The sequence below is a fragment of the Stegodyphus dumicola genome, chromosome 1, assembly GCF_044657685.1.
Source record: "Stegodyphus dumicola isolate Sdum_Otavi_A_Nest chromosome 1, ASM4465768v1".
NCBI lineage: Eukaryota > Metazoa > Arthropoda > Arachnida > Araneae > Eresidae > Stegodyphus > Stegodyphus dumicola.
The window spans coordinates 235,962,287-235,974,986 of NC_140768.1; the positions used below are offsets into that span (position 1 = coordinate 235,962,287).

Consider the following 12,700-nt stretch of genomic DNA (forward strand, 5'->3'; position numbering starts at 1 on the left):
GCATTTCTTACAATTAAAAGTAGCATTTTGCACAACCCCTCTTTCGCTGTTTTACTAGCCTGTTCAATATATTAAGTCTCACTTAGGGAGAGTTCTCATTCCAATATCCCAACAGTCCATTCGTGAAACATCAGGTGACTGATATACAGCATGTGAAGAAAAATATCTAATGCTTAAAAAAAAAACGGGGGGGGGAGCCAGAGAGATAGTAACTAAAACGTTTTCAGGACATGAGAAACAGACAATACAGAACAAATAATCACCACTTCACCTTCACTGGTCCACAGCAAGACAGCTAAAAAATACATATATTAGAATTGTAATCGCATTAAGGTTGGAGAGGAATTTTCGTCCCTGTAAACATACTAGTCTGAGTACATATCAGACTATCGCACGATCACATCAGTTACTTTGCCAAAGGAAGCATTATTGGCACGAAAGATATGCTTCTTTCCATGATGTTTGTGATTGAATGAGCATGTATAGACTGATTCGAAGAAGAGTGATGGGCATGGAAGAAATATTGTGAACGTTGTTACAACAACCAAAGAGGTTCTCAAATCGTTAGGACGTTTTGGCTGAACGTTCTGCGTTCATCAACAGTATTGGAGACGCAATGGCGAATGTTAACATTCACCTACGTCATTTATAACAGCAGGCTGCTGTTTATTGGCTTTGGATTGGATGCATCTTTTCAAATTACTTTTGAACCTCAGGAACATATGGCCAATATGTAGCACATTGTCTGGCATGCCCTCGTCTTCTCTGGGGAACTGTGACTTTGCTTAGGTGGTGCGCTGCCGCGAAGGGATGGCAAGCGCCGATCGGATTGTATTCGTATCCGGCGTACCATACCAATAAAAAGCTGTCTTGCTTAGGGTGCTACTGGATTTAACAGCAGATCACTTCTCAATAAAGTTCAAACAACCCACAACCGAGTGCTCGATACATCAACAATTACGATTAAAAGAAGTTCTGTACTTACTACGTTTCCTCGATATTTCCAGCAGGGCAATACCACTTCTCAGACTACATAAATGCATATCTTCTTGAAAGTTAACAATGACTCATTTCTTACTTGGTCACCCACATCATCTGATTTACCACACCCAATGAAGCTGCGGGAATATGGTAAAACGGGCGGTGACAACTAAGGAAGTCTTATCTTTATAAGCTTTGGATGCAGGTGAATGCAGCATGAACGGCTATCCAGCAAAATTCTATTAAAACGTTGTTTAATTCAGTTCCACGGCATGTTGCACAAGCAATACAAAAACTATCAGTTGTTTGCAGAATAATCTAACAAAAAAGGAGACAAAGGATTTTTTTACAGCTTTCGCTTCTATTCTCCAAGTTATACATGTATCCTGAATGCAGTCTGATGTCCAATTTCTTGAATGTAATTAGGGGGGAGGAACTCAGGAAAAATCTTCTTGTTCAGATGATATCCAATCATTTTATTTCATAAATAAAATGTACCAGATCACGATACGTTTTTGCACTGATGGTCACAGCACACGAGATCAGACAATAGTTAAGCAGTGCTTCCGTATATAAGTTGTATTTTGATTTCCCTAGTATATCCTAGAATTAAAGTACACTCTACAGCAAATTTTGGGCACTAGAAAAATAATTGTAAAATCCTGATAAAGCTAAAATAACAAATCATATCGAGGATAATGTGCTCCCAAGTTTAGCCTTAGAGTTATTTTTAAAAACTTGCAGCATCAGCATAATCAATATGGATAATTTTCTCAGCATACGGTAATAAAAAGGAATAGAATAAAAATAAGATATATACAGTAATAAAATGAGTAATTGCCATTTGCTAAAAGTCTTCATGCACAGTTGTCAATCTTGGAATATGAAAAACCGGGAGGATCTCGCGCAAAAACTTCGAGTTATTCGAGGTTTTCGCAATGCGCGAAGACACGAACTCAAAAGAACTCCGAACTGGATAAAATTCACTTTATAATACATCATTTAGGTTAGTGAACTATTTATAATGAGGTTTTGGTGTAAAATATATCAACATTTAATTATCAGCAAAGACGTAAAGGAAGAAATCTAGAACCAGTTTTACACAAAAACCAAAAATTTAAATTCATAAGTAATAAATTTTTTAAAGATCCAATAAACGTATAAAAGAATTTAATATAAGTTAAAACTAAAATAAAAAAGTAAAACCTAAACTAAAATAAAAAAATAAAAAAATAAAACAAGTAAAACCTAAATAAAAAAATTAATGAACTATAAAGAATATAAAAGAATTCACGTCAGGAGGAGGAACATTGAAATAAATTAAAACCTCTCTTCCATAAAAAATCTTTGCTTCTCTGTATTCAGAATTAGCTGATGTACCATTCCAATGTACTTTAATTATAACTGTTCACCAGAAAAGTCTGGCCCCTTCCCAAAGCAAGGAAAAAAAACCAAGTACATTCATATCAAATTTTACATTGAAACAAAGAGAACTCTATCCAAAAAAATGAAAACGTAAGTGAAATTATAAAATACTTTAGTGAAAAGACTTAATCCAAACGGAATTAGTTTTATGTTCTTTGGCTTTTTTTTAGTCCAAAGGGATTTGAATCCCGAAGGACTATTAGTTTCGTTTTGGCATTTTGCGGCGGACTCATAAATGTCGGTTCACTTTTCAAACTGTTGCCAGAAAATGTTAGAGTCCTGCATTATATTTGAAGAAATTAAATAATGAAAAATCTGCATAAATGTATGTATATTTCTCGTATTGTGATAAAACAACGGTACATAGAGTCATCGAATTTTGAATAACGTAATCCTCCAACGAATATGAGCATGTGGAAGACCAAATTTGAAATTTGAAATTTGTTTTATGATCGATTTCCTATTTTTTAAAACTTTGACGAATTTTTGATTAACAAACTCAAGGATTTCAAAGTGAGCAATGGCAACGTTGTGCAGAAAAAACATTTTTATCTCCAGCGCGTGAGTCTCTGTATCGGAAATTCTAAAGATATGCTCGTTTTAAAACTATTTTGCGATATTGCTGTTGCACTGGATTTTATGGTTTAAGTGCGAGGAACATGATATTTAATAAAGAAAGGTAACACACAAAATGTTAAAAAACGCCCCTTTGGACGTAATTTAAAATCTGAAACATTTCATTTTTTTTTTTTTTTTTTTTTTTTTGTAACTTACTTATTACACTTTTACACTGAGAAAATCCTAAGCAGGCAAAGAAAAGCCTTTATTTATTTTAGTTTAAGTATTTGTAAGCATGCTGAAAATAAATTATCTTTATAAAATGCTCTTTCTTTACAAAATGTCGACAGTAAATTAAAACAATCAAGATCACATGAACTTTAATACGAAAAATTATGCTGAAAATCACTAGAGGTACTCGGAAATATTTTCCTTAGAAAAGGCTAAAAATTAAAAAGCAGGAGTGACCTACCGAACATGTGATGAAAAACCGGGAATTCCCCGGTTAAACCAGAAGAGCCAGAAGAACCTATACTGAAGCGTTGCAATACTTTTACTTTGCTGCCCTACCGGTATGGTGGCAGAGAAGCCGGCTATCATAACTTGAACCCTAGCTTGAATCCCGGAAATGATGTGGATGTTTGTGTGCAGTATCTTTGCGACATAGAAGCACTTTAAATATTGCCATGACGAAAGTCCTTTTAAGAAGTTGATGGTAGGGTAAGAGGAGTGGGAAACCCTCTGATCTGTCCCCCGGGTTTTACATCATAATTGGGAAGGAGCTTTTCCTTTCTCACGGGTACAATTCGGTTCCCCCTGCGATGCACTCTCGGCAACTTCGATCGATGATAGAATGATCAAACGATTCGGGCGTTCCCGATAAATACTTTACTGGAAAAGTATCTGGCTACTGTTAGGGATGCTTTTATTAATACTTAATCGTTCAAGTAAATTCATGACAAATTAAACAATTTTTTTTAAAAGTAAAACTTTATTTCGAAAATCACAAATTTTTAGAATTTTTTTACGTTGAGGTTATTATTTTGAAAATGATCAATTAAAATTGCACGCTAAAACTGACCAGATAAAATTTAAAAAAAGGTTTCAGATTAGCAGTATAAGATATACCATTTTTATAGATCAAAAATTAAATTCTAATTATTAAATCAGACAGCGTAAAAGATGCTGAGTGGAAAAATATATGATAATTATCCAAAAGTCAACACACCAATAAGTTTGTTTTAACAAACTTATTGGTGTGTTGACTTTTTATATTTATTATTTTTCACACACATTTTAACGAACAAGGTCAATGAATACTTTAAAAATCTCAAGCAGATTTATTTCCCTTTCTTTAAAAATTCTTATAAGTTAAGACACTAAATTCAAATTATTAAACATAACAGTTTTCCCATAAAAACTGTTTTGTAAAAAGTATTATTTGATAACATGTTTTAACAAATTAATGGCATTCCGGTGTTTGTGTTTATACCTAATACATATTTTACTCGAACACACTTCGGGCACTAAATAATTTTTTCAAGAGAATTTATTTAGCATCCTTTAAAATCACTTCCTCTCACAAAACAATATATAAATATTATAAATCAGCTTTCTGAAGTGCGCTAAATGCGTCTACATTCATACGCATTTACAACTTTTCTCAGTTGCAAATATAAAAAAAAAACGTGATATGTACAACCACGTGACTTCCCTGCACGGCATATTAAATTATACACATCTTTTCCTGCATTTCGTTTAAACTTATTTCCTCGAATTTCATTAGAAATATCTCTCATTCAACTAATTCAGTTCTACAAGTAAAAATCCAATTTAAAAAATTAATGAACTTTAAAGAATATAAAAGAAGAGGAATTCGGTCATCTTCAGTGTCACTTCGTCAGGAGGAGGAACATTGAAATCAATTCAAATCTATAAAAATCGGCTTTCTAAAGTGCGCTTAAATGCCTCTACATTCGCACACATCTACAACTTTCTCAGTTGCAAACCACATCAAAACACGTTAGACACGTTAGACAAACAAAACAATCAAAACACGTTAGACACGGCAGCCCTATGCCCGCCGATCGTTTAAACGTTCGCTCGCCGCTGTGCGATCACAATAAAAATGTTTTAGTTTTTCAATATTCTATGTGAAAAAAATTCTATGTGAAAGTTTTTTCAATTTTAATGAAATAGAAATTGCGTCCAACACAGACACCACAAAGCAAAATGTGACCAATCCTTTTATACGTGCATGTATTATTAATTTTATCTAACTATAAATTCATTTTGAGAAAGTAAATGGGGCCCGCCGTCCAACCGATATTCTAGAATGTGCTCTTACGGACAAAAGCTTGGAACCTCTGCGTTAAACTATTTTACGACGGCCATCTAGATGCAATCTTCGAATAGAGCGCCTATAAAATCTCAAATTACTTTTCTTAAAATATCATATGCTTACAATCAAAAATTTTCAAGCAGTTAATTGTTTGCTTTGAACCAGTGAACATCTGCTGTTATGGATTCAAAAGCTCATTGAAGGATTCTGTTGTAAAACAGAAATTAATCCCAATTTTCTCAAGCAGATTATGACTGCAGATGAAATTTCGCATTTTGCTTATGATTCTGAGGCAAAACGACAATCACCTGCTTTGGCTTGGAGAAGGTTCCTACGACCATTGAAATTTCAGTTTCAGAAATCTGCATTCAAGATCATAACGGTGATTTTACTTGACTGTAAATTCATAGGCATTTATTTATTCTTGTGGGACACATGGTGAATTCCATATTTGATAAAGATGCAATTGCACGCATTTCTAAAAAGAATCCATCACGTTTAGATGGGTAAAAATCAATAGAATAAAATGGGTTTTTGCTACATGACATTGCGTCATTAGACAATTCCATTCTCATCAGGCTGTTTCGAGCCAAAGAAAAATGTAATTCTCAATTCCCTACTCCTTATTCATCAGATTTGCCATCTGCACACTATTTTCACTTCCTTAGAGTGAAATTTCACTTTAAATGCATTAATTGCACCCAGAGAAAAAGAAAAATGTAACCTGAGAAAAAGATGACAAAAAACGAAGAAAAGAGATTTTTTGTGAAGGATTCAAATAGCTGCATGAACGGGCCAAGCATTGCACAAATGCACATCGCATATTGAAGGCAAAACGGTTACAATGTTACTTTCGCCTGTGTGCTAATATAATCCTTTACTACCTTCATGTAAAATTTCAAGTCTTATATCACGCAATTCTTACGTTAAATTTGAACATAACACGTATGTACGTACAGATCGACAGTAAAATAACCATCTGCAAGTAAAAGAAATCTGTTGAATTTAAAAATGCAAAAAAGTGAAAAATCGGTAAAAAAATAGATTAAAAAACAGCCAACCATAAACAGAAATTGCCTATCATATGCCGTGTAATCGGAAGGGAGTAACATGACATACAATCAACCATTATCTTACAATCAACCACGCTTCTGAGTGTACATTATGTTATTTAAGTTAGGGAAAAAGAAAAATTATGAATTAGTAATGCCAAAATAAGTAACAAAGTTGTGCAATCTTCCTCTTAACTTTCCAAAATGGTAAAAAATGAACCAAGATAAAAATCGATGTATATATCGTTATGAATACTCGTGAGCAGCTATAAATGATAAAAAAAAATCATTCATTTCAACTTTTAATCTCTTTTCACTTACTTCAACTTTCAATTTCAATTACACATTACCTTTATTGATAGATACATAATCTAGTTGCCCTTATACAGCAGTTATCTATTAACAAGATCAACGACGTGCAATCGAACTTTATAGCATATACCATTTAAATATTACATTAAAATAAAATGGCTTTATTAATATTTTACTTTTTCAACATTAAACACTAAATTCGTTTATTTCATGATTATTCAAACAGCTATCAACGGTAACGCCTCCTGCGTTTCTAGTCAAATTTATTTTGCAGCTAAAATAAAAATACACACAAAAGTTACCAACTCGAGAACTTCAGCAATACCCTTTAGGTTAAGAATTTTCAAAGCCTAACCCCCGCTCCTATTTTCTGTATCTTCGTCAAGAAGATCGCATTATCCGAAGGAAGAAAACTTCATTTGCTTATTCGGCGGGGCCAGTGCGCGCGTCCGAAGGGACCGACCCAGAAGATGGGAAAAGAACCTCCCGGCCATTTTTCGAAAAAGTCAGACACATTCATACACACACACTCAAGCAACTTCTCCTCCCCCCTTCAGTTTCTCAATTCATGCAAATGTGGCGGCTGTCCCGTGAGCGCCCCTGTCTTGCTCTCGACCGCCTCTCCAGGGAACGAAAGGGGGTGAAGGAAAGAGCGCCTGCCGCAGGCGATAAGAAAAGGGAAAAAGGGGGTAAACGAAGAAGATGAAACCGAAAAGGGGCGACTTGAATTTTACATGGGCTTCTTCCTACTGGCACAGGGCTGCTGCTGCTGCACGTCAGACCCAGTTATGATTTGCCTGCGGTGTCCTTAGGGTTCACGAGGAACGTGGAGAGGGAAGCGGAGACAGGACGTCATTTTTCTTTATTCCTCTTCATATCCTCCATCCACCTTCTTCTGCATATTGCGGCGCGTTCGGTTATTTCGATGATGACTGCGCGGCCGCCTCCTCCCTTGAGGATCCTTTCCATCGGCTTCTCGGAGGGATTTTGCCCCTCATTTCCCTATTTTTTTCTCCTTCTCCCTTTCATCTTTCGTTCCTTTGCATGCCGGAGAAGGAAAAGCCCTTTCGTTCCATCTCTCAGCCTCTGCCAGCGGAGTCGTCGGTTTTCCAACCACCTCGTGCGTATGTGTGTGTGTGACAATGAAGAATAACGAGAAAACTATGGCCGCCGAGACCCAAGTTTAATGAGCTGGTCCGTCCCTTGAGGTACTGGAGGCATTAGCTCGCGCACGAATTAAAGTCGTGCGCATGTGTGCTCCTTCTCCAATTGGTGTTGGGGTGGGGTGGCGAGAGAAAAAGGAGAGCAAAAGAAAAGGGGTATGTGTAGAGAGGCTAGCGCGCGAAATGAGCTTCGGGACCCGAAGAGAATTGCCGGGGCACACCGGATTACCGAAGAGTTGGGGGGGTGAAGCTACCATGCAAATGAAAAGAAGCCCCCTGGAAAAGCGGCCCTTAAAGATTTATGCGCGGCGCTGCTATCGCCCCGGCCCCCGCACAGACGCAAACCCATTGATTGACGGCGTTTCCTTGCCTTTCTTTGAAGGTATTAAAGAGGCGCCCTCCCGTGGGGAGGCAAGCCCGCCGCTGTTCTCTGCAACAAATTTTAACTGCGGCTGCCTTGCCTTAAAAGGAATAATTTTTTCCCCTATCTTTTATCCCGTTCGTGCTACAATGTTGAGAGTTCACGTTGTCTTTGTTCTTATTGCCTCTCGCAACTTACTGCTTTAGAACACTTACGTTCCGTTTTGTATTGCCAAGAAATAGTGTTCACAAACGATATAATAACAAGTGTGTAATTATAAGCTCCATAATTACATCTAAATTTCTCCTGAATTTATATGTAATTTTGAAGATTTATGAAGACGTTTTACCACTCTTTTGTTTTTCAAATCGTAGACAACAGACTCTTGATTTTTCTTAAGGATTCTTAAAAAAGTTCATAAAATCAAGAGTTAGTAAACGGGAATGGTATTTAAAAATGTAATTTTCACTTCTTTTTATTTACTAGAGATTAAAAAATATCATATCTTTTCGCTTATTTTATAACTACAGTTCAGTAAAATTTCATAAAGATCCCATGAAGAAAAAATTCTTGATAGTTTCGATCTAAGCAGACACGCAAGCATTCACGTTTTAATCCTCCCCCCTTCATTTTGTGATTTGTAAAAATGTGAGTTCTATTGCATATAAAAGATGAATTTATTAAAATAATTTTTTAATTTCTCTTTCAAAGACATGAAATTAAATATGTATGTCAATATATGCAATTCTATAACCATTCACTCATTAATCACTATAGTGTTCATAATAATAAACATTCCCTTCGAATAATGCGTTATACTTACGCACGCTTTTCGTAAAAAGTTAACAAAAACCTGAAACTGCCCATTTATCTAAAAAGTATCAGTGCCTTCTTTTTTTTTTTTTTTTTTTTTTTTTTTCCCCTCATACGTATTTCGTCCAGTTCATGTTGAATATGCAAACCCTGAGTGAAACCGTGAGAATTAAAGACAGTCAGCCTGCAGAAGCATACAAAACGTCTATCCATCAGCCAATGGACAGAGAAGTTCTCCTAGGGCTTTTTTCGTGTATTCAGCATGGTTCCAGAAAAAATCTCTTATTAACCACATATAGTTGATAAATTGAACAAAAACCAAGGAACATTTTGGAGACAAGGACGTTTCAACAATCCAACAAACGAATTAAAGTGAATACCAGATGCTTTGCAAGAATATTATCTCAAAATGTCACATAAGGCTCTATGAAGTCCAGGGCATAATCATATAACCTTAATAAATATAATACACCTCAAATTTTGAATTAAATCTGAGAACAAAAATGATATTTATTAAAGAATCGATAAACATTCTGACAATCTGAATGAAGTCGAAGCAAAAACTACGTCTATAATTCGATAGAAATCAAAATAAATTATAAGAAATGAAAATATGAAATTCTACAAATCATGAAATGATACGTGCAAAATGAAACACTAAAAATAACACTGGATAAACAGATTGGAATAGTTTATGAATTTTGACGATTGAGTGCACTGGGTCGCTTTAACAAGTACGTACCGATGATGCAATAGCCTTACAATATTTCAACCTCATTGAGCTCTTAATGTCATAACTATGTAGAATAATATATAGATCGTCCTTTATGTTTCATCACTATATATATTAAGTTCCAACTCTTTACCAAACGAAACATCAGCTGAATAATATAATTCTTTACGAAGTATTACCTACTCTGAACAAGAGTTTACAACACTACAGGAGGCCCACCAGCGGCCGAGCGGTAAAGTCGCTGAACACTGGTAGTTCGGTCCGAGGTTCGAATCCCGCGAACGGGCTAGTTGCATGGGCGTTTTCGTGGTTTTCCCCATGTGTAACGTGTATACGAGCCAGTTTCCCTTAGAAAGTCCTCCACGAAGGCATCCCTCCCCTTAGGCAGATAGCCCTCGAGGCTTTGCTATATTCACACACACACACACACAACACTACAGGATGCTTGTGCGGAGCTAAAGCGTCTAAAATATTAATAACAAACCTGTTGGAAAAGGGTGACTAAACTTGTCAAGATATCCTGATCTACCATTGCCTGACAAACAGAATGATCTCCGCATGCAGCTACATTCCTGGAAAGAGCAAAAAAGTCCAGATTAGGTTCATTTGCTTAGGATTGTATCGCTTAAAAATAATGTTCATTCAAATATATATTAAGACTGGATATGGTAAAATCTGCTTAAAGTTAACAACTACGGGACTAGCATAACTAATCGTTAAAAAAAAAAAAAAAATAAGTATTTAAGTAAAATACAAGTTTCGCTCGCTTTATGAAAGTAAAGTTCTTGTAAAATTTTTTGTAAACCAAAGTACCAAACAATGAAGCTATTACACTAAATTTATATCATAACAGCCTTTAAGCGTCCCCTCCCTTCTAAAAGAACATCGCATCAAACGTCACTTAAAATTAAACGCTATGATAAATACATAAATCATATAAATAGGAAAATCATATCAAATTTCATCAGTTTTGAACAAAATCGACCAAAAGCGGAAATTCCCTTAATTTTGAAATTTTTTATGTGTATATATTTATGCTCTCAGCTATATTAGTGTTTGCTGTCAATTCATCAATGCGGAAATGTTTCGTATGACCATTTATTTTTTTTTTCCCCATTATTTTTAAAAACTAAGTTTCTACTGTCTATATAAAAGAGAAACACGCGGATGTAAAACTTAAAACTGCGTTGAAAAATATAAATTAAAAAAAAAAAAAAAAAAATCTGAAAGCTTTCAGATTTTATATTACGCACAAATGGGCGTTTTTATAACATTTTGTGTGTTACCTATATTTATTTATCATGTTCTTCACATTTAAAACATAAAATTCAATTTAACAGCAATATTGCAAAATAATCTTTAGAATTTCTGATACATAGTTTCGCGCGCTGAACATGAAAATGTTTCCCCCCCCCGTACAGTGTTGCAATTGCTTGCTTGGAAATTGTTGAATTTCTTAATCAAAAACTCATGAATGCTTTACAAAAAATGAACTAGATAATAAATGAATATAACAAATTCCAGATTCGGACTTCCAGATGCCCATATTCGGGTAGACGTACGTTATTCAACATTTGGTGGATATAGGTACTGTTGTTTCATCACAATGCGATTAATATACATACATTTATGCAGATTCTTCATTACTTAATGTTTTTAAATATAATAAAGGGCGATAATATTTGGTGGCAACAATTTGAAAAGTGATTCAGACTTTTAAAGTTTTCGATGAAAAATGCCAAAACAAAATTAATAGCTCTTCTGGGCTAACACTCTTTGGGCTAATAAATAAAAAAGCAACCTTAGATTAGCATAGCTTTTGAAGAAAACTTTCGAAAAAAACAATTTCGAAAGTAATAAAATATAATCCTATTTTTTAAAAGAGAAAAGCAATGGGCGAATCAAAGCAAAAACTAATGCAATGCCCCTATAAAGAGAAATTGTAATAATACGTGAAAATGCAGGTATTAGAATTTTGAAAGCGCTTGGGAAAAACTAGCTTGTAATTAATGTCAATAATACAGGAATATAAATTTTGTGAATGTGAAAGGCTTCAAGGAAAAACTGAATGAAAAATAACACATCAAATGAAAAAGCTTTTTGTATAATTTTTGCAGAACTAAAGTCAACTGCGGATAATGACTATCGAACATTTATATTTCTCCTCGTCGAACAAAGGATTTGTGCACTTTGATAGCAAATTTTTAATGATCTTTCAGTTTGGCCGCATTATATGTCATGCCACATACAGAAAATATGCTATAAATTCCCCAAGAATAAAATCAGAAATGCGTTCTTTAGAAACACAACAACGAATTTTACTAATAGATAAGAAAATGACCTGAAAGTTGAACGTGTGAAAAATCCAAGCGATTTTATAACTGTTAAAAAGATTAAATCAGATGTTACATAAGCAATAATAAAACAATCATGATGACAAAGGTGTTTTTAGAAGAAAGAGAAAAAAAGAAAGAAGAAAGATTCTTTAAAGATTTCATAAATGACCATAGAAGAAAATTCTCTATTAATGGCAATCAATTTCAAATATCTGAGTTCTTAAGAAAGAAAATATTCCAAAGAACAAAACTGTTAGCCGAAGCAAGAAAGAAAAATGCCCGATCATTAATTTCTACTTACGCAGATTTTTGTAAGTATTTCTAAATATGCTATATACATTACAAATCTAGAAGATATCCTGCATATTTTAAAGCAATGGAATTCCTTTGGTCATAAAATATTTCCTTAATATATTTCATTAGGTGAATAGGAAGAAAGAAGAAGCTGGCATTACAGTTAAAAAATATCATTTGCAGAATAAGAAGAAATGTTCCGCTTTAAATATTCAGAAACAATTACCCACAGCAGAATGTTTACAAGTAACGGAAAATTGCTTAGTTTTAGCTACAGGTAACCAAGTTTATGATGAGGTTAATAACGTTGAAAGCTTCGAAGCTAATTAAC

The 12,700-nt window shown here is 34.5% G+C and overlaps 1 protein-coding gene across 1 annotated transcript in view; it reads right to left on the minus strand.

Moving 5' to 3' along the window:
- The window catches only part of LOC118197520 (HEAT repeat-containing protein 3), a 140,951-nt gene that overhangs the window by 82,678 nt on the left and 45,573 nt on the right, over positions 1–12,700 (minus strand). Inside the window, exon 3 of the mRNA XM_085826547.1 lies at positions 10,224–10,311. Within this exon, the coding sequence (XP_085682673.1) occupies positions 10,224–10,311 (88 nt within the window). The remainder of the gene's footprint in view (positions 1–10,223; positions 10,312–12,700) is intronic.